This window comes from Spodoptera frugiperda, chromosome 5 (genome assembly GCF_023101765.2).
Source record: "Spodoptera frugiperda isolate SF20-4 chromosome 5, AGI-APGP_CSIRO_Sfru_2.0, whole genome shotgun sequence".
NCBI classification, from domain to species: Eukaryota; Metazoa; Arthropoda; class Insecta; order Lepidoptera; family Noctuidae; genus Spodoptera; species Spodoptera frugiperda.
The window spans coordinates 10927551-10950712 of record NC_064216.1 but is presented as its reverse complement, the minus strand read 5'-3'; the positions used below and the strand labels follow the sequence as shown (position 1 = coordinate 10950712).

Sequence of the window (23162 nt, the reverse complement as noted above, 5' to 3'; positions counted from 1 at the left end):
TCAGTGAGATCAGGTGGTCTGCTCATTTACTGGCTTATAACATAAAAAAATAGGAGTTCAATATTTCTGTAAAGAAGACTAAAAATGTTACTTAATATTCTAAAAATGATTATATTTCTTGTAACTAAGAAAAAGCATTTTAGAAGCTGCCTTTTGTGATTTTAATTAGGTCGAAAAATTCCCCTACTTCTTTAAGAAGAGGGTGCGACAGAAATTGGGAAAACTTATAATATTCCCAAAAAAAAAATGGGGACCTCTTACTGAACAGTCTCATTTTTGTCTCCACAAAACCAACGTGGCAACGTGGCATTGTGAGAATATTTCTAAGTTACTTAACACATATTTAAACTCGTCGAAAAACAGAGAAACTTCTCATATCGACAAGTGTTTTTTGTCTTTATGACTATCTGTCTTCGATTAATAAGCTATACGAAATATTATTTATACTAGTATTCGCGTTATACTCGATTTTTTTCAAACCGTTCTCTCTAAAAGACAACCAACCAATGAACTTTTATATCTAAATAGCGGACCCTACGAACTTCGGTCCAGCTGTTCCCGAGATTTGGGCTTAGCAACACATTTTATGATTAATTTTTATATTACTATAGATTTATTCAAATGGAGATACCATTGGATTTTATGTTAGCTAAATGATTAATGCCGATTTTTTATCAGTACACCGGGAATTTGCACCAAGACGGTTTGGCCAATAAAATTAATGTTAGGTATATGGGTAGCCCTACAGAGGGATCCTCGGTTTTTAGGTCAGCATAGCACTTATAAACTCCCTGGTGAGAAGGCTACGTATAAATGTACTCGGGTTTTTTGCTCCTTTCGAAAATGGTTCTTGAATAATTATTGTGGCTTCTCAGGTCTAACATACTTATTTTTTACGATTATCGAAGAGTTTTGCGGTGTGCTATAAATTGGATGATATTGGTATAGGTACTGATCTTTTACGTATTGATTTTTACAATTGTGTGGGCATTTGATCCTTATTTTTGCAGACTTTCTATTTGAACCCTAAAAGGCTTTACACACCTTACGATTTAATTGCTCAATCCGACTTGGAAAATCAGTTTTAAGTAGGTACATTTTAATCATAGCGTGTATAAGATTAAAAAACTAGTAAAGACACACCGATTTCTAAACTAGCAGTAGGTAGACAAAGGCAGTACAATGAATAAGAGATATTTTTGATTTTAGTTTATTTTTAAAATCAGAATTCACATACAAAACTAAACCAAATTCTTTTCTATACAGAACCACAAAGAATACCAGTAAACCAGTGAATTTTATTGCGATATAAAGGCAAAGGAAATGAGGAAAGAATGTGCAAATATTAATCAATCAGGTCCATTCTAATCTGGTAGCTAATTAAGAGCGATATTTAATTAGCTGAAACGTTCCTGTGATGTTGACAAAAGGAATATGGAACGTACAAATGAAGTCTACAGTCGCGCTCACTAGGGAGACTAATAAGTGCTATTAACGCTGCAAATTGTATTTATTATATGCTAATAAACTGGTATTGTTTATACCAAAAAGGTACGTGGATTTGGTAGGTTTCCGTTGTAATATCATCAAGTAATAACCACGGCAAATACGACTCATGAGAACTGCTGGAGCAATCAAAGAAGCTGATGATGAAAAAATTTTGACTAATTGGCTTAGTCAAAATTTTATCATCATCAGCTTCAAAATATTAAATTCTGATAAAGCTACAAATGCTCGTATTATACCAGTAAATGACCATCCATTTATTTGAACAATAGCAATAAAATTAAAAACAAAGATTTTAAAAACAATCAAACACAAAATAATACCTGAGAAAAATCTCATTTATTTCAATCAACGTTCAACAGTAACATCGGATCAAGTTTAACAGTAAGACAGGAGTTCATTAAGAGAGCAGGGTTTCTCGCAGCACTCGTCCACAGGTCCTCGTTTGCCTCGAACGCCAGCCAGAGCCCTGACTCCTTGAGGAGGCAACCACCAGCCAGCATCACGCTTAGCAGCTTCAGACTTATAGCACAAATTGGCTATAGTAATAGCCAGGTTCCTTCCGCAGTAGAAGTCTGTTCCTTCCCGAGAGGCGTAGCATGCAGCACAAGCCAGGACCAGAGCAAAGATGATGAACTTCATGATGATAAGGAGATTGAAGAACTGGTAGATGTGACTGTTCCAAACGCTGAAGCTTGAATGTGATATTTCCATGAATTCTCAAGCTTTTATACTGAGATTCTTCATCAATATTCAAACACTAATGAGGATATTTTAATGTTTAATGGAGAATATAGGTTGGATGTTTACCTCGTGTGTCACCTTAATTTTACATTTGGGTGCACCTTATTGGAAGTGGGTGACCGGCGCGACGGCTCACCTAGACTATGACGTTAATTGTAGACTATTTTGTTTTAACATAATAAATATGTAGGGGTGTTGTTCTGTGTTGTTATTTTGAGTGTTTTGGATAAAATTGAATGGGGTAGGTTACCAGCGGTATACTAGTACTAAGAGATGATATAATGATATTGTCTATTGTTTTGTATAGTAAGCAAGAGGAATGTTCCTCTTTTCTGAAAAATATGGCGTAATCAAACGGTTTGCAGAATCAAACTTTTATAATTATTTTCACAAATAAAACTCAGAGAAAATAATCTTTGAACACGGAGTTGTGCACCCAGAACAAAAAATATGTATAGACAAGGTAAGAAAGAGCAACAGAAAAATGTATCATATCTTCTAAGACCTAAGTCTTTCTCTGAAATCTATTTATATCTAGACCACAAAAAGATGACATCACAAATTTTCCACACCTTACCCAATTAGGTTCAAACCTACTTAGTATCTGCATATAATTATGAGATACTAACTCAGTATAAAAGCACAGGACTGTAAAGGATTCTTCACATTCCACCTCCATCGTTTGATACACCAACATCTTTCTACCATGAAGTTCTCTCTCATTTGTGTTCTGTTATTCGCTTGCTTCACTTGCTACTATGCTCAAGAAGGTAATAAGTTCTACTGTGGAAGAACCTTGTCAAGGGCAATAGCTGTCCTCTGCTGGAGTGATGAGTCCAAGAGAGATGCTGGCTGGTGGCCCCACCATGGCTCCAGGATTCTCGCCGGTAACCGAGGCAAAAGGGGACCTGCTGACGAGTGCTGCGAAAAATCCTGCTCCGTTCAAGAACTGATGTCCTACTGTTAAAATTGATGACGATAATGATCCAATGTGAATAGAGTCTTATTTATTTTAAATATACGATGCAAATTTTTTATTTGGTTTTTATTTCACTTCGATTTAGAATCATACACTACAAAATGCCAACCTTGTTAGTGACCTTTTTTATAGAAATTATAAAATGCGTCAAAAGATCTAGTTCATCTCTTCTATCTTAATGCTTAACCATAATCTGTTAAACAATTATTGTTGGATTTAAGAGATGCATAGCTTCTATTTCACCTGGTATCTTCCACACTTTGACAGAACGAACATGAGGTACACCTATTTTTATCATGATCTCAACCAGACATACAAAAGCTATTTTTATCTTTCGCAAAGTAATTAAATATAGGTATATCCGCAACAGCATTGTTACCCCATACCTTAGCGAGTGGCAGTAGGGTTGTACAAAGGTGTAACCGATGCGTCAATCGTAGATAATGGCGGGAGAGGGTTCCGTAGGGCTGTCCACTCATCCACGAGGAGCATTCACACTCCACCGAATAATTGTGACGTCCCTAAGGGGAGGTGGCAATTTAGCGAACACGGCGAATTTACCGAATTTACCGAAATGTGCTCGTGTTTTGTGGGTAATATGTTTGGTTTTGAATGTGGCTAACGTTTTTGTATTACTTTTTTTAAGTCAACATAGTATTTGAGGGTTGCCTTTTTAAGGTAAATGAGAAGATACATGTAAAATTTTTCTTCCTGATAAAAAGTGGCCAATTTAGGTCAACACATTTCACTAAGTAAGTCCTTTCCTAATTCAATTTTAGTCAGGAACAAGTCTGTACCTACTGCTAAATTTTGCAAGCAAATACCATACCGATAAGATCAATGTAGGGTATCAGGAACATCAGGTATTACCACATGAGATTCTATTTTCCACGGAAAAGTATTTATATATTTGATTATTCATTCTGTTTTTAATACAAAACAATACTCAAAGTCAAATCAACCGGAAAAGCACATTTGAACGTCAAAGAAAATATTACAATATTTAAAAAAAATGTCTGTCCGTCGGTCAGTCAGTCTAGTGAAACTATCTGCTCGTTCCAAAGTGTATTTTTTTTATTGAAAAGAACGAGCAAGATTATATAGCAAGATATTTATTTCATAAATTATTCGTTTTTAATCAGGTTCACAATACAATTCTTGGTTACATTGTTTCGTTGGTTCAATTATGTAAGAACAATGCATATTTTAAGGATTTTTTAAGACATTGGAGTTGAGGAGCTCTTCAAAAAACGATTCAACAACAACTTGCATCACAAAACAAATCAAGTATAATTACAAAGAACCGTAATCTGTCACACGTGTCCCTAGCCTTCTTTCATATTCACCCAATGTCGGTCGTCGGTCTATCCGTAAATATATACATGAAATATTCAGCAGCTTGTTCAAAAGCTGATTGAAAGTCCCCAACTCTGCGGCAACTTATAAAAAATGCAAGCAACGTCGCAGGAGCCAAACTAGTTAGCATCCCCGTTTCTGCACAATATTACGTGGAGTAAGTATGCGTGATATTAATGGAAACTGAATCTTATTACGTTGGTTTTGGTGTGTGTTTTAAATGGATTTTTGGTCTTGGGAATTTTATGCTAGTCGGATACTAGAATTCGATTACTGAACCAAAAGATGTTATGATTTGCTCTATATCCAGCGTATGATAAACCAAACGTAGATAGACTGTAATGTACAAACAAAAGTGGTACCCATTTTTTAAGGAGGAAAAATCATCCTATTATTTCTCCCGCCTTGGGCGAGAAGAGATGGAGTGTCAGACTTTTGCTGACTACCACATTTTTACTCCTGCTTTTCAGGCCGAAGCCCCGGTGACTTACTAAACAGTCCACAGAAAAGTAATACCCAAATTATATAGTACATCTTGCAGCTGATATAATGACTATGCCATAATTTAATAACACTATAACATATTAATTATCACCAAATCAACATATTCATCTAAGAAATACCGACACTACACTACCAAAACCGCAACCTTATCAACGACCCTATCAAATTAATAATAACAAAACAATAAATCTACAATCATTAATTAAATTCCCTACATAATACAGCCAAAGGATTTCTTGTTTAGCTCTCGAAAGGGCTATAGACCGGCCATTTTAAAATTGCTAAGACTTAAGATGGCGTCGGTGACAATCTTGGACAATGGCGGGAATTTCCAATATGGCGGACTAATGAAATAACCCGTAGCCTCACAGCTCGATTCAGATGAATCTGAGCCATACTTGCACAACTATATGCAGTTCTACATGAGTTTAAATAACTTCATTAGTGCATAGTTCTCTTTGAGTTCCGAACTGATTGTTTGATCTACATTCCTGTTAGACTACGATGGTAAAACTTCTGAGAGATTTAATACTTTTTAACTAATTAAGGAAATAATTGGTTTGTTAATTATGTTGTTACCGAAATGGTAAGCTTAAATTCTATTTTCACGTCGGTCTTAATCACAGACTATTTTGAATGTTTAGAAACTGAAAAGCACATCAATTTAAAAGTATATAGGAACCTAACAACACAGGAAAGTAAATCGATATCTATGTTTCAACCCAAATCTGAGACAGTACCGTACAGTAAAACAATAAATTAAACTTAGTATTATTTACAAAAAAAAAAATACTCAAAATCATACCGTATTTCTACACACAAACCGACCTCCAAAAGTTTATCATTGACAATACGTAGCCAACTGTGACACAAGTGTGGACAGAAGTGTCAGGTCCCACGACACGAGCAGTACACTGCCCGCCCCAACTTAGATTGGGCGTGATGACGCAGCTACTTCACACAATGGACTTATCCTAGAGGGAACTTTGTGTCATCGTGTTGCTTAAGTAGGTTGTGGTAAGGGTGTATTATTATTTTGTACTTTCTAGGTTCTGTGGATCCTGCATCATCATCCATTGTGGTGTGTTGAGTGTGAGGTCTTGAAAGGTTCGAAGTTGAAAGAATATTGGTAAGTGTTAGTGGTATTGAGAATATCGTAACTGAAAGCAAAATAAATCGAAGTCGATAAAAGAAAGCATTTCCATTAAAATTAATTCATTTGGATCTGGATTTTAACCAAAGACAATTAATATAGTGAACTTAAGTATTTGGTCTTTGCAAGCCTTTTTTCAAGGTCACCAAGACATCGTAAACTTGACATTACTATTTCTGCAATTCACATTAACAAAACAGAGATGGCGCTAAAAAACATTACACGAATTCCTTCAAACTAATGGAACGATTTTTACTCAATGAATAATTAGGAATCAGCACGTTTACATTGAAAATGTCTGTTTAATTATGTATACGGAATCCTGAGGTTTTTGGAGCTTCGTATTAGGTAGCATTTACATTTCCAACTGTCGATCTATGTGAGATAAGGTAATGTGACAGAGACATTGTCGGGGAATAGTAAACGTAACTAAGTTCAAGATCTTTGCTGAACATCTGATCTTGCTTCGGATCCTTTAATGTATCTAATGTAATGTTTAATCACCAAAAGACCGTATTCTTTTTTAAAAGGCAATGCAACTGTGATACCTCTGGTGTTGCGAGTGTTCATAGACGGCGCTGATCGCTTACCATCAGGTGATCTGTCTGCTCGTTAAACCCCTATTCCATAAAAAAATCGGTGATGAAATTTAGTATACAGACAAGGTATGAGCTGACATGGGTGATAGGATACTTTTTATCCCACAAACGAAACCGCTGGCAGAAGCTAGTGATTAATAAAGCTCAGTCTAATTCCATATATCATCATTATCAATTCATTTCTGTCCACTGCACCACATACCAAAATGTGTCTACATTACACAGCTATTTTTTACCCACAATTCCCTAGTACATATAATTAAATAGTCAAACGAACTTACCTGTAAGTGAAGTTCGACTGTAATTATTCTTGTTGTTGCATTGTCCGAAGATGATTAGGAAAACAGTTGTAGTCTCGGCGTTAGTCCGTGGCGTCACACATAATTTTAAAGATTAAAAGCTTAAAATTCTGAACGCAGCCATGCACATTGGCAACACTGCGTCTGCAACACTAATTTCATTAAGTTCATAGCCATTTATTGGTTTTACAACATAGGGTTCATGTTTATATTTATATAACATGAAGGATCTGGGTAGGGTGGGACTAATCATCTTCGGACAATGCAACAACAAGAATAATTACAGTCGAACTTCACTTACAGGTAAGTTCGTTTGACTATTTAATTATACTTGTTGTTGCATTGTCCTCTATGATTAGGAAAACAGTTGTAGATGTTCAAAGACCAGTTGTAAAAACAATAAACATTTGTTTAAAAATAACAATCAACAGAGTTATTTTTTAAAAAATATACACTTCTTAATTAAATATATAACTGAACAGTTATATATCTATTAACTGCGTACTTCAAACTAATTCCAAATATCATTCACATTGTTGAAGAAAAGGTTCTAAGAAAACTTTTATTAATTATTGGTCTGTTATGAAAAAACTTGCAAAAAATTGAAGACTCTCCAATCCAAGCAGCCGTTCGTCGTATTTCATCAATACTTCCCCACTTGCTGAAAACTGCTAATGTTGTTGCATGTCGGGTACTGTGTGTTGAAAATACACTAGTGTCAATTCCACTCTCTTCCATGGCTCTTTTGACCCAACGGCTGATTGTACTGAAGCACACAGCTTTATATGGCTCCTTTGTAGATACAAATAAGCTAGTACTTTTAAAATCACGTAAACCCTTTGTAACTTTTAAATTGTTGACCACCGCAGTGGCTGGACATACTCCTTTCCTAGCATTAAAGAAAAGGATCAGTTATAAAAAGTTGACCCTGTTTGGTCCTAAAGTCTTGATCAATCTATCTTATACAAATAGATTGATGAATTGATTAATACAGTCTTGTTTAATCATTATATTAATAATATTAATCAGGGCTACTGTTTGAGCCCTTTAACCAGTGGCCAACGTTAATAAGGTTTTCTTGGTAACAATCTGCAGATAATTCTTTCTCTAGAGTATAATTCTTTTCAATATAATCAAGTACAAAGACATATCCCAAGTATTATTATATTTGGGTTTGAGGGTCTTAATTTAAAAAATCCCTTGAACAATCTTTTGATCTAATGATCGGTATCCAAATGTGGTCCTATAACTAATGATAGAGCTAATCTTACGGAATTCAAATTACCATATGTTACTAACTGTAACTCTTTCATTGAATCACAAAGTACGGTACTGAATAACTTCAGTAATGGTAGGCTTAGTAATGTTTATATTTATGGATTTAAATACTTAGCCTATGATACTAATGCACATGCATGCATGATTTGCATGATTCAAAGTATCTTTAGATATTGAATTCATCAAGACAAGAACTGCTTCATCACAAATTCCTAACTCTATGTTTTCCTGATAATGCTTCTACCATCAATACCACTTTCTTATAAAAGGGGTGTAACAATCTGGAATTATGCAAGATAAGGACTTAGAAGGTAAAAATATAACAGGTTCCTTTAAAAATAATCTATTAACATTAACAATAACCACTGAGTGACCCAATGGGGCACAACTATTATACCTGTTGCTTTGTCTGTAATTTATTTTCTAGGGTTTTAAGAACCATAGAGAATGGAGGAGAAATAATGGAAGGAATGGTGAAAGCATCAACTGCAACAGCTCCTAGGTCTGGTTGCCATGACATATAAGTGCAACACCTTGCATTAGTATGTGATGCAAATAAATCAATTAAAGATTTACCAAATTCATCAATAACCTTTGGATTGTTTATATTGCTCAGTTCCCATTTTGTAATGTCTATCTTCCTATCTTCCTTCTAGACTCAAAAAAGCTATCACACTATCTTTAGTGTTTATGTAATTAGCATCAAACAATAGTCTTTTAAAATTCACACCATTGCCAAATATTCTTAGAAATCCTATGTAAAAAATTATATTAAATTCCTCCTAATCTATTTATACATATAGGTTACTGCAGTAATATTATCACTATTTCTTCATTTATAAGCAAACCTTTTTAAAACAAAAAAGGCAGCTATTCATTCCAGTGAATTTATGTGAGCCCTAGACTCTTTAATTAGCCTAAATTCTAACTTTGATCATAATTTTATACAGTAATTCTTTTATAAGCTTGGAAAAAACAATAAAAGAATATATTTCTTTCCTTTTCAGTAATGTTAAGAGTCATATCTATAGTATTGAATAGTAACAATAAAAGTTACAGTTGTAACATCACACTTAACTATTCTCTTTGCTCGGCTAACTATAAATCCTAATGTTTTTAGTAAATTCACAGTTGCTTGTATGTTTTGTATACACTGTTGTTATAACAATTTTGTTTATGTAACATAATAACATAGTTGTTTCATATACTTAAAAAACAAAAAGTCATCTAAATAGATAACTGATATACAACCTCTTTCTCTTAAGAAAACCATCATTGGTTCATGATTTTTGTGAATGTTGATGGAGCCGTACAAAGGCCCAAGAATAAAACATAAGTATTTAACTGATAGTGTTTTCCTTGAAAAATAAATCTTAAATATTTCTCACTATCCTTGTTGATACTTATCATATAACAAGTATATTTCAGATATAAGATGACAAGAACATCATCTTTTTGTAAAAACTTGCACACTGTTCGGTATTTTCCAATTTGAAATACTCAGTTTCAACAAAATTATTTAAATTCTTTAAACTTAGAACAAAACGAAAAGTTCCATTGCTCTTTTTAACAAGGAAAATAGGTGAACACAATGAATCTTTTTACAGGTTTGCAAGTTTGTATTGCTTTCATAGCAAGTACTTAACTGGTTAATTTCTGCGGTGATCTGTAAAGATTCTAGTTCAGAAAACCTATCATTTTGAGTACAACTCTGGTATGGTTTACTATGCAAAAGGATTGAATATCCTGCAACCCAACCGAGAATAATTGGATCTTGAGTTAAACTCTGGTGTGGTTTATCACACAAAGGGGTTGAGTATCCCGCAACCCAACTGAGAATAATTGGATCCTGAGTTATCAAGTTTTCAATTATTTAAGTGGTAGTTAAGTTTACTCACCTGTTGGTTCATTTGCGTTGAGGTTGACTCCTCTTGCTCTCCCTGGTCCTGACTGCTGCTGGTGCTCTGGATGACGGCCCCCCCTCTTTTTAGCATCTGCCTGAGGAGGACCCCGCCAGTTTAAAGCTTTATTATTATTTATTTTAGGAGTACCTGTCTGAGGCACCCATGTACTTCGCTTTGTAGTGAACCTTTTTGTTTCAGCCACCTCAGTTCTTGACCAGATCTCTTGACTGATCTTGCTGTTCTGATCTCTTCTCCTAGATCTTCACCAAATAGATAGATTTCTGTTCCAGATTGCAATAGAAAATCTTTCACATTTTTATTTATAACTGATAACAGGAGGGACTTACGTCTCTTTCTATCTAAATTTATAGTCACAGAGTAGGATTGGAGCATCATTCAGTATTCTAATGATATCCATCTATGTCCTTAATTATCTCTCATGCACATTTAAAGACATGAACCCAGACATGCCAAGGCTGTTGAGGTTTGTTTCTGTTTTGTTTGTATCATTTGGTCACACTTCTGGGATTATTAATCATTGATTGTAGTGCTTACCTCCGGGTTTAACAAAAGATGCACCATTAATTTCATGTTGGAGAACGGTGAATTTTCATCAGTATGCCATTCCCCCAATCACCTTTGTGCTATTTGTTTGTGTAACTCTCCTCCTATTCTCACCAGCTGTGACTTCACACCTTATATGTCTATTACCTGAGGATCCAACATCTCTTCATGTGGTAAGGCTTCAGGTAATTCTCATAAAGATTCTATATTTTCCACATTTACATCTTGTTGTACAATGTACATATGTATCATTTTGTTGAGCATTGCTCAATTCTATGCATTCATTATCCGGAGGGACATTTTCAATGTCTTCCTCCATGTAATGTGATAATGTTAATGGTGTCTTTCCAGTTTCTGGAAGTAAAACACAATGCAAGCTGTGCTTATGGTACAGCATGTGACTTATGGTACAGCATGTGGCGTATGGTACAGCATGTGGCTTTCGCCACATCACAATATAACCATGTAAGTTCCCGCAGAACTTCCCTTGAAGGTTATATAAGACTCAACCGCGTGTGCTCCCACAGAACACCCCAGAGGTTGATTATTTGATAGCTTAGCAAGACTCAACCGCGTGTGCTCCCACAGAACACCCCAGAGGTTGATTATTTGAGAACTTAGCCATTGTAGACCACGTACGCCCCCGCAGGACGTCCCACAGGTCAGGCCAGTTCTTGCTAGAAAATAACCGGCCTTGTAAATGCTCGTGCGATTCCTTGTACATAAGTATCTATCGCGCATGAAATAGCAAAATGTCGCCGCGTCCTTTACATACACATGCAAAGCGCAAGACGCCCAGGCACAAAAGTAAAAACACACGTTCTTTAAACGGTGTAGCGTTAAATGTTTTGCTGCATAGCGAAGCTATAAACTTTGTTGCAAACTTGCAAAAGATGAAAGGCCGGCCATTTTAGTACCATCATCGCTCGAATCGGAGCTTAAAAGTTCCTTTTCAAGTTCCTTCAATTTCTTCAGCAGTTTAGATCTTGACTCCGACTTTATCTTTCCCATATTACAGTTTTAGAAACACTTATTTTAACTAAAAATTGGTAAAAAGGTGGGAAAACGTGACGCCGTTACGTGACATAAAATCCGAATGAAATTAGTGTTGCAGACGCAGTGTTGCCAATGTGCATGGCTGCGTTCAGAATTTTAAGCTTTTAATCTTTAAAATTATGTGTGACGCCACGGACTAACGCCGAGACTACAACTGTTTTCCTAATCATAGAGGACAATGCAACAACAAGTATAATTGCAAAAGAAACAATAACGCGATGTGTACCTATACCAGTACGATACCGACGTGTATGTAAGAGTACCGTCATAGGGGAACAGCATCGTATTCATAAAAGAATATGTCCGCGCCGTGGGACTCCTGCGGAAGGATTGGGATCGGTCACACTGTGAGCGTAAGGCGGGGAAACTTGTAATCAATAATTGAAATGCTGCTCATCTACTCACTAAAGGCACACAGCTTAACATCCATCTAGTAAGATATAATGTTTCGATAGTTAATAAACCGACTTCCATAAACTAAAAATATAAAATAACTACTATTCATTGTACTGCCTATGTCTACCCACTGATAGTTTTGAAGTCGGTGCCACAAGTACTAACACGACGTAATCCTCCTCCTTTTTGGGAAATCGGTTAAAAAGAAAGCAATTGCTAATCAGTTTTTTAAAGAAAACAGGTGTAAGTGTCATCACCATGATCCACTATGATAGTAACGACAAGAAACATCTCTTATGATATCATTCGGGTGTGAACTCCTTGAAGAAGTTCATGCTCAATTTGCACGTATAGAATGCGAAAATCATGTCATAAAACGATGTTAAAGAGAAATAAGACAAAGGTCTTAGTACAAGTTTGTTTTACGTTTAACGATATCGAAACAAGAGAGCGTTCAATGCACTGATTGGTTGGTTTATTCAAGGCGGCCAATCAGAGCGCCGAATATGTAAAGCAAAGTCATACTAAGAGTACAGGTAGTGTTTTGTTGCAAACGAGTTTAATTTACTATTTCAAACTTTATAACACTCGCTCCCGCGTCCGCTACAGCGTACTCTAAAACCTATCTTAAAAACAAACACGACCGCCGCTTGTACAGTCGCGTACAAAACATCCGATGAGATTAGTAACATCGTCGCGACGTGCGACGAGAACACGTGTACTGGCGTACTGTCGCTAACAGAAACGGTTTAACGTTGTGGTTTTAAATATCTTCCAGAATATTTTGTTATTCTTCTTTGTGAAATTCTGTTTTAAATAAATTCTTGTCTCTTTAACTCTAATTCCATCAACAGCCAGTAAGAGTTAACTGTTGAGCAATAGATCTCCTCTACCTAAGAAGGTTTGCCATAATCTCCACGTTTGGGAGTACGTTCATAAACTTAGCTCCAATTCAAAAAGTCCAAGTTTATCAGAACGGAGCCTCGGACGATATTTCTTTGGACTTCGGAATATAATTACTGTCAAAATCAGATCAAAAGTTCTGGCTATTCCTTCAATAAAATTAACTTGATATAACCCAATCCAACCCTTAAGTGAAGTTACTAAGATCGATAATACATGGTTAAGTTTACTACTGTCCTTGTATGAAGAAAGGAATTAGCTACCAGTACTAGCTGTTTATGGGTTTTCTTTTTCTTGTACACCAAATAATTAAATCGAGGAGAAAATTGGGTCACCCTTTGCAATAATAGTACTTTCTTCAACGAATTCCTAATAAAAATGTCGCTTAGATCAAGCCTTAGCCTTTCAACCGTCGATGTTTTTATTCCGTACAACATATAATATTCATATGAAGGTATGATGCATTAAATTTGTTTACATACAATTCTCATTCTCATTCCATTTTCGTTGTCATTTGCAATCCCATTGTCGTTTCTCTTTCCGTTTCCATTCTCACTCGCATTTTAATATTTCTCTTTCTCTTTCTCTTTCTCTTTCTCTTTCTCTTTCTCTTTCTCTTTCTCTTTCTCTTTCTCTTTCTCTTTCTCTTTCTCTTTCTCTTTCTCTTTCTCTTTCTCTTTCTCTTTCTCTTTCTCTTTCTCTTTCTCTTTCTCTTTCTCTTTCTCTTTCTCTTTCCCTTTCCCTTTATCTTTCACCCCAACCATTTTTATTTTAAACGTTGCCCCACACTAGTATTGTCTCCTGTATCGTGGATGCGTTTTACAAACATACAAATTCACATACACATTACACCCATACCCGAAACAACAATTTGTGGATCACACAAAGAGTTGCTCCGTGCGGGAATCGAACCCGCTACCCGTTGCGTGGCAGCCAGTTGCCCAGCCACCGCACCAACCATGCTTTCAAGTCAATTCCATCGCTGACTCTGATTTAAATCAATGGTCAGTGGCGACACCTGTTACATTTACAATCAACTGGCCATGAAGCTGAATAAATGTCCTTGCCAAACTCTAGACGCCTATCTAATTACTTTTAAGCTGGTGAACTTCAAAGACCAAGAGATGAAAATAGATTCTATATTTAGTAAGATGCTGATATCCTTTATCTTTAATTCAAATCCCGCTTTGAGTTTTCAAACACTTCTATTTCGAGAATCTTAATATTGCCGTATATACGTAGGTAGTATGATTGTTTAGGGAACAGAAGGATCCTAAGAAAAGGAGGATCCTCCGACCAAATGAGGTGATCATGCGGGTTTTCCGCCCAACTGTTGTTCGTTGGGATTTTCTATCCATGTTTATTCGCAAGTAAACTTCATATTTGCGATGTAAGTTTTTTTATTATCATTCATTTTTCATCTATCACTTGTCATGTGTCGCCACAATTGTTTTCTGATTTTCACTTTTACAACCGCTATTTGAAATCCACCAGACAAGCCTAAAAGCCTTTGGCAAACCACTCATAATAATATGTAAAAGAAACCATCAGTCACCATAGTCCATCAGCTTACTGTCATCATATCATTGATGATGAGGCGTTTAAGAAAAGTAGTGAAGTAACAAAATCATTCAAAGGTTCTTTGATATTCCACTACATTCAATTCTTTGAAACAAAATAGAAAAAGACATTAGCCCACAATACATGGCGACACGTATGATAGCACACGTACCGAGTCTAGAATTACTTACACACGTATTTGCTATATAGCCCGGAACGAAAGAAATACGGAGAAAAGTTTTTCGAAATATATGAGAGTACTTGTAGTGTAGACTTACTATTGTAAATTATTAACGGAGGCTAGTATTTTAGTTTAGTATAAAAATTAATAGCATTTATTTTGTTGCTATCTAGATAGTTTTCTCAGCAACTAAATGTCCAGTACCATAATCCACCACAATTAGAAAGGACGAATACTCAGTTGCTTTAGATAGTTAATAATAAAGAAATGTGCAGTATCATATCGTCACGCCTTTTATCCCCAAAACGGTAGCCAGAGGTGTACACGGCACGTAATGCCACTGTACAATGTACACCCACTGTTTACCACTTTTGTTATAAGTCCCATGTAATTATGGGTGAGCCTATTGCCATATACTGGGCATAATTCCAAACTCCGTGCTACTACTGTGAAATTTTCACAAACTACTGAAAAAATGTTCATCAAGAGATGAAATACTACAAGCAAAAGAACGTAACAATTAAATGCAACTTTAACGGAAGCCATTATTTTTCTACTTACTTTGCACTCCTTGCAATACTAGCGTATTTTACGAGTATTTTCGTTTGCCAACATGTGGTTAAAAGTCTTAATCGAAATCTAACGATCGTTTTCTTTATTTTCCCCATGGAGACTGTACTTGCGATAGATTCAATCTATAGTTACTTAATTGTGTAAAAGAACACTCCCAGGTCTCAGCTCATTCAAAAATTATATTAAAAATCTCATGCTATTATTTTAAATAGAATAGGATCTAAATACCATCAAAAACATCCTGTAAAAAAGCCCAAGTCTCACACCTCAGTTTTCCTACCGTAAAAAAATGTGAGATCCATGTAATAATCATCCATGATAAACAAGACAATCACTAATAACAAAATACGCTCATAATCGAGGCATAGTAGTAAATCACGGTGGGTTTCAATATTGCCAAATACCGCATTGAACTGGCAACGCCATGCCAATGCTGGTCTATTGAAGTATACGCATAATGCCCACTAAATCACTCCATACAGCTTTATTCAGTAAATATTTACCAACCAGCTTTTGTTCGCGGTTTCACTCACTTTAATACAGTTTAATTAAATTATTTAGCATAATAAAACAGTTTCATGTAGACATGGGAACAGATTCTTGTCCGTCTATTTCTCAAAAACTACCTACAACAAATATGAAACGACATTTTAGACTAAATAGACTGATATAAGTTTTTAAACTGACATGGTCACTAACACTATTATTAAAACTTATGACGGGATATTTAATAATAGTAAATACACTGAGCTGATGGCTTAATAGACCCGATACTCGACCCGGAGCTGCGGACTTCCTAGCGGGTTATCAGGACTTTGGCTCGAAGAGTAGGAGTAAACACGGGGTGGTTTTAGCCAGTAAGAGTCTGACACTCCCTCTCGTCTTACCTAAGGCGGGTGAAACCATTGGATGATTTTCCCTTCAAAAAAAAAAAACACCATACACACACTGAATCATCAGTCATTAGATCATAGTCAAATCCATCTATAAACGTATATAACGATACAGAGAAAATAACACAAAGTCAAAGCATATTTATTTTCAATTAATCCTAAATTAGGCACTTTTCAAACGTCAAATTGAATTGTCCGTCAGTCTGTCTGTCAGTGAAGCTAGGTGCTCGAGAAAAGAGATCTGTGGAAAATAAAGTGCACTTGACTAGCAACGCAACCTTTAACGTGAACGTACTCGCAACCCTAATCTAAAAAGGTTTTATAGATATCTGCCAAACTACGTTATCGTTGGCCCCTTAGTGAAATAATATCATAATAATAACTTATGATATAATAACATTGGATAGGCCAATAAATATAAGAAGTTACCGGATGAATAAATCAAGAAGGGTGTCAGTTTGACCGGATATCAGGGGCGACAAATCGGCCATCTTACCCGGATTGAAAGTTCGGTAATTCGATAATCGGATTACGAAGATGTAATCTTTTCTGATCGCTTTACGATGACCGGGTCTTTGTCCACTTCCTATTCTATAACATTTATTGCATGTAGGTGTAATTCTATTACAAGTTATTGCTATTTTTAGAAGTATAAAAGAGTATGCGCGTAGTCGAAGAAGCGTTTCTGTGTGTATGTGAATCAAAGTGGTTGGAAATAAAAAGCCGATGCTGATGGTGGTGATGATGCTATGAAATACCACTTAAATTAAAATCTGTCTGAACATGATATTATTATTATTATATACTAGCTTCTGTTAGCGGCTTTGCCCGTGTTCCCGTGGGATAAAAAGTATCCTATCACACAAGTCAGCTCATACCTTGTCTGTATACCAAAATTCATCAAAATCCGTTCAGTAGTTTCAGCATGACTGAAGGACAAACATCCAAACAATCAGTATATATTAGTGTGATAACACAACTGGTGAAGAGTTAGCAACAAAGTACTTCTCCAGGAAAATACACGTGCAATGTGACGAAAGCACTGAGAAGCATTTTTCAAGAAAAGGACTTGGTTTTGGTATAAAAACTAGGCTCTAGAATGCTAGAATGCTATAAAAAGATCACCGCACTGGTTCACATCAAACGTTGAAAAGTACTCTTTGAAGAACGGGAAAAAAGTACTGAAAAACTCTTCAGGCAAGTTTTTTCTCTTTGAAAATTACTTTTCGAATATAATTTTACTGAAACAAGAAGTCAAACGCGTTTTAAAAAGCATCGCAATTGTATTCAATGGAGTTTAAACTTTATGTTCAGGATAGGGGCGTGCGTAGAATGGTATCTAGTGTGTATTTTTATTTGACCGACTTCAAAAAAAGGAGGTTCTCAATGTGTATGTATGTATGTTTGTGTGCGAATATCTCGATGTTTATGTGGTTTTCGGTATACAATTTTTCAGACTAAGGTATTTGCCTTTAAAATGTATTTGCCTTTTTATAATACTTCAATTTTACATGCCTTTTATTTCCACAAAGAGAAATGTAGGAGCAAATCTTTACCAAAAGCTACTAAGGGTATAAGTTAATTGAGCATTTCTTACAGGTGATTGCGACAATTGTTATTTTCATTCATACTGCCTTATGACGTGGGGAAGGCCCTATCATGAATTAGGAGATTTTAAACTAAGCAGTAGCCATAGGAACTTCTTCACAAACGAGGCTGGAAAGCAAGAAAATTGAACTTTTCACCTTCCTTTAACCACATCCGCAAGTTTCCAGAATTACCTCAGCGATATCCCAATCGCAATTAGTTAGTGTTCCTCGTCGAAGAGTTCACTAGTTGGAACATTCCAGAAACTATTTCCATTCTCTAGTGTTCCGTACGATGACCCAATTTCAATAGGCTTGGAATTCCATTATCTATCTCCAAAGAAACTTCATCAAACTTAAATGGGTCACGCAAATACTCGCACGGATAAGCCTTTACTAGTAATCTTGTACAATATACACACATTTACATAATTATATTGTCACGCCTTTGAATCACAAAAGGGGTAAACAAAGGTAAATCACAATGTCACAGGGTGTAAACGGAACGCTCCCACACGCTGATGATGGTGTGCCACAAACAGGGGATGGTAAAAAACTAGTTTTATATTAAAAAAAATAAGGAATTCAATGTTTATTTTATGTAATTATAGTTGTAATTAACTACTTAAGACTGCCTCGTTAGTTGAATGGCCGCAAGTGCGAGTGCCGGGCAAGGGTCTTGGGTTCGATTCCCGGGACGGGCATAGTATTACAGGGCTTTTTTTCGGTTTTTCGAAAAAAAATTCCCAGTGGAAATGTGCCCAGTATAAGGCAATAGGCTCACAGGTGGTGAGCCTACATGGGGCTTATAACATAAATGGTGAAAAGTGTACAATGCACATTGTATAGTGGTATAACGTGCCGTAATGTGTACCTCTGCCTAGCCCTCCTGAGATAAAAAGAGTGACGATACGACAACTAAAAATATAAGATACTCCACTAAACCAGAGAGGATCGCAACTAGAGAGGTGAATTCCTTTTTTTCGACTCCACGCCACTTGTACTCGATACTCGGAGTTAGTAAAAAGTAAACTTGGCTGTGGTTTTTTGTTCATTTTGCGGCAACCCCGCGGCTGTAGAGATGTAAGTACTCGGATACTGGATGGATATCAGTTCACTCGTGATCTCTCACGATGTCGTTTATATTCTTCAGATTTTAGATTAAAATGTCTATATTTAGAGAAATCGATTTGTTAGTCTTAATGTAAAATTAGGTCGGTTTTGTTGAACTATTTATAATGCTGGACAAATTTTTGGTGTGTTGGATTGATATGTGTTCCGAATATAAAATAGTTTTAATTCTTTGAAAACTATATTATTTATACAAAAACACTTAAGTAACCTGAAGCCATCATTTAGGTTCCGGAGCTGCGGACTTATCCGGAGCTGCGGACTTATCCGGAGCTGCGGACTACCTAGCGGGCTTACCGGGGCTCCGGCTCGAAAGGCAAAAGTAGGAACGGGTTGGTTTTTAGTCAGTAAGAGTCTGACACTCCTTCTCGGCTCGCACAAGCGGGAGAAATCACTGGATGATTTTCCCATCTTAAAAAAAAAGTCATCATTTAGGTAGGTACTTAACACAATCCGAAACTAAGACACACATCTTTAAAACAAGTACACTTGTTCCCAAGTCCCTAAACAGCAGTTCCTATTACCCGGCATTTAGCAGGACGGGAGTGCAAAGTGCACCTGAAGTAATAAATCGAGCTAGTGCTAACTCAACACTAATTTGGCCAACGTTACTTCGCCAACTTGCTTCTGGGTTTATAATACAAATTGCTTGAACGAGATTGGATTTGTAGTTTTGAGTACTATTTGCTTTGATGCTTTCTCTAATGCGGTTGGTATTTTGAAGTTTCATTTCATCGAATTTCATCTCGAAATAATAAATCTTTTTTTATGGAACAAACGAGCAGACGTATCACCTGATGGTAAGCAATCGCCGCCGCCCACGGACACTTGAAACACCAGAGGCGTTACAAGTGCGTTGCCGGCCTTTTGGGGGTTAGGAATTTTAGGGTTATTGGGAAATCGGGAATTGGGAAGATTGGGAAATCTTCGAAGGGTTATGCAGAAGTGCACAATACATATAGAAAGTAACGGCTACTTTTCGCCATTTATCCATATATTTACAGTTCTAGAATCCACACTACAACTAAACTCTTCTCAATCACAAGACACTGCAGCGGCCAACGAAACTACCCACTAAACTATATAAAACAACTACAAAGTAAATAAAATCACTCTCGTAAGGGAATATCTGCAATCTCCCCCTTATAGTCTCCCCAGCAAACTGGACAGGCGACAGCTTTCACGTCAGCCTGCATTCAACGCCATCTGTTGCCTCTTATACTATAAATCCAACAATAGCTCTTGACACATGTCATCAGATATTGGACTCTATTTCAATAATGGAACAGTGGATTTTAGTTTAGCAGTGTTCGTGATAATTTCCGCTGATAGTAAACCTCTTACAGGATTGCATTGAGTTAGGAGTGAAGTGGTGGTTGGATTTTGAGGAGTTGGAGGCAGGTACAGAACAATATAATGCTTTCTTGGAGCAAATAATATACTTAGATACAGATTTAAAATTGCGAGTTATATTTCCAACAATAGTCGTCATGTGAGATACTATGATAAAGTAGTACCTGTTTAACATTTCAACTGCCCTCGTTGGCCGAGTTGTCGTATGTACGTAAATGCAGAGCAAGGGGCTTCAAATGTTCGATTCCCGCGTTGGGCAAAGTATTTACGGGCCCAACTTAAAGCATGATTCTTAATAATTTAAATTAAATTCTTTACTAATTATTAAAACTTAATTCTTTACTAATTACTATACAATTTCAGAGAATAATAGCCGTAACGTAACCTATTCCGGAGCTGCGGACTACCTAACTGGTTACCAGGGTTCCAGCTCAAAGCAGGAGTAAGAACGGGCTGGTTTTTAGTCAATAAGAGATTGACACTTTCTCTCGCTTCAAAACGCAGCCCATAAATAATGTTAGCACAACACAAGCAAGCCACGTAACTTTAAGGTGCGCCCCCTTATCGCGATCTTACCTCATTGTTCCATACAAGTTAAAACAGTTGTTAAGCTTAGTCCCGGGTGGACGAGGCAGTAAACTGACCGACAGACTGGAGCAACATAATATCTGGACAGTAACGTACAATGTATCTGTCATTACATACGATACAATGTGCTTCTAGTGGTGCCTGGGTCAATGTTCAAGTAGTCAAGTATATTAAGTGTGGGAGAGCCATGCTTCGGCACGAATGGGCCAAAAACCGACGTGAAACAACGCTTGCGTTGTGTTTCGTTGTGTGAGTGAGGTTACCGGAGGCCCAATTCCCCCTTCCCAATCTTCCCAAACCCCGATTCCCCAACAACCCTCAAATTCCTAACCCCCAAAAGGCAAAAGGCCGGCAACATACTTGTAACGCCTCTAGTGTTTCAAGTGTCCATGGGCGACGGCGATTGCTTACCATCAGGTGATACGTCTGCTCGTTTAGCGGCCTGTTCCATAAAATAAAATAAAAAATAGTTACAAATATACTGAGGAAAAGGTCTTGAAATCGAGCGTGCAAAAGTATAATGAAATCTTGATAATTTTGTAGCCCATTTGCATAAAAAATGGGGTACAAGATAACGGGTTTTTTATTAATTACCTAGTTTCATTAGTTACCTTGATACCTAGATTCTACTTTGTTAGCTGCTCCTCAATTTCTGGGTCTCTGTAGTTGAACAGCTACACTTTGGAACGATGGACACACTGACAGACTATTATTTATTTCTTTATTTATAGTTTAATTGGAAGTTATATGTGCTTTGAATCTTGTGTTATTAAAGGTGTTTTTTATTTATGCTATGTTTTAAGGGGGGGGAATATCCTCCGGTGTCTTCTCCCGCCTTGGGCGTGGCGAGGGGGAGTGGCAGACTCTTACAGGCTAACAATTACCTTGTTCCTACTCCTGCTCTTCAGTTTATGCTAAGTCTATTTCTCGGTCTATGGCAATTATCGTCAATATTTTGATTTATATTGGCAGATAATTAACTAAACCCAATTAATCTGACTTCTAGTGTAACAATAGACGTTAAGAAGAAAACTTCTAATCAATTTTCGTTCTTTTACACCCAAACTATTCTTAGATAGAACAAAGGTTCTCAACACTAGTTCTCAAGTGAACCAGGTCACCTGTATCAGTTACCTAACAAGTGAAACAACATTATTTAATCCAAACACAGATCTGTATCTAACACCAAGTTTCGTCGCAAGCCCTAGTCTGAAGGTCACATCGTCGTCGGTATCAAACAAAGAAACGTCAAAGTTCCCAAAAACAGCATTAACAATAAATACTAACGTCGAACTAAACCGTCTAGATTAGTCTCCTAACTTGTAACAACTTTTATTGTTCCCAAAATGTCCTAAGTTCGTCCAAGTTTGCCGAAGTTTCCCGAACTTGCCCGAACGTTGCCGACTTTGGTCTGACTATCGCAAAAACTTGGCTAGATGAGTGTGCTTACAACCGATGTTTATATTTGGTTGTTTAGTTTTCAGGGACCAGATAATATGTTTAGGTTTTCTTGTTGTTTTAGGCAATATAAACTGTTGCGTGAATTTCGTATACCGCAAAGAATTTGGCTCCAATGCCCAAGGGATAGCGGTTACGTCAGGGAAATATTTACAAGTATCGATCCATAAGTATGTTTATAAGGGAGTATTTTGTATCTATAAACTTCCTAACATATTTTTATTTCCTAAAATATACCCAAAACCGTAAAGTATCGCTATTAAATTTGTCCTAACCTCAAGATGACCTTTAAGTGTGGGAGTGCTATGTTTCGGCACGAATGGGCTTGCTCGACCGGAGTAATAAGGCGGCCTCACAGAAAAGCGACGTGAAACAACAATTGCGTTGCGCTTCATTGTGTGAGTGACAATATTCCCAATCCGCGATTCCCCAACAACTCTTAAATTCCTAGCCTCGCAAAACACCGACAAAGCACTTGTAATGTCTCTGGTGTTTCGGATGTCTATGGGAGGCGTCGATGGCTTACCATCAGATGATCCGACTGCTCGTGTACCGACTTATACCATAAAAACAAGAAGAATGTGTATGTAACATTTTC

At 36.6% G+C, this 23162-nt stretch overlaps 2 protein-coding genes across 5 annotated transcripts in view; both read right to left on the bottom strand.

Annotated features, from left to right (window-relative positions):
• The window catches only part of LOC118272073 (protein spaetzle 4), a 484075-nt gene that overhangs the window by 295064 nt on the left and 165849 nt on the right, over nt 1-23162 (bottom strand). The gene's annotated exons all lie outside the window — the stretch shown is intronic.
• On the bottom strand, nt 1827-2193 carry LOC118271601 (insulin-related peptide 2-like). Its single transcript, XM_035587691.2, has one exon. It carries the CDS (start codon nt 2146-2148, stop codon nt 1885-1887), a length of 264 nt encoding a protein of 87 aa, XP_035443584.2. The 5' UTR covers nt 2149-2193; the 3' UTR covers nt 1827-1884.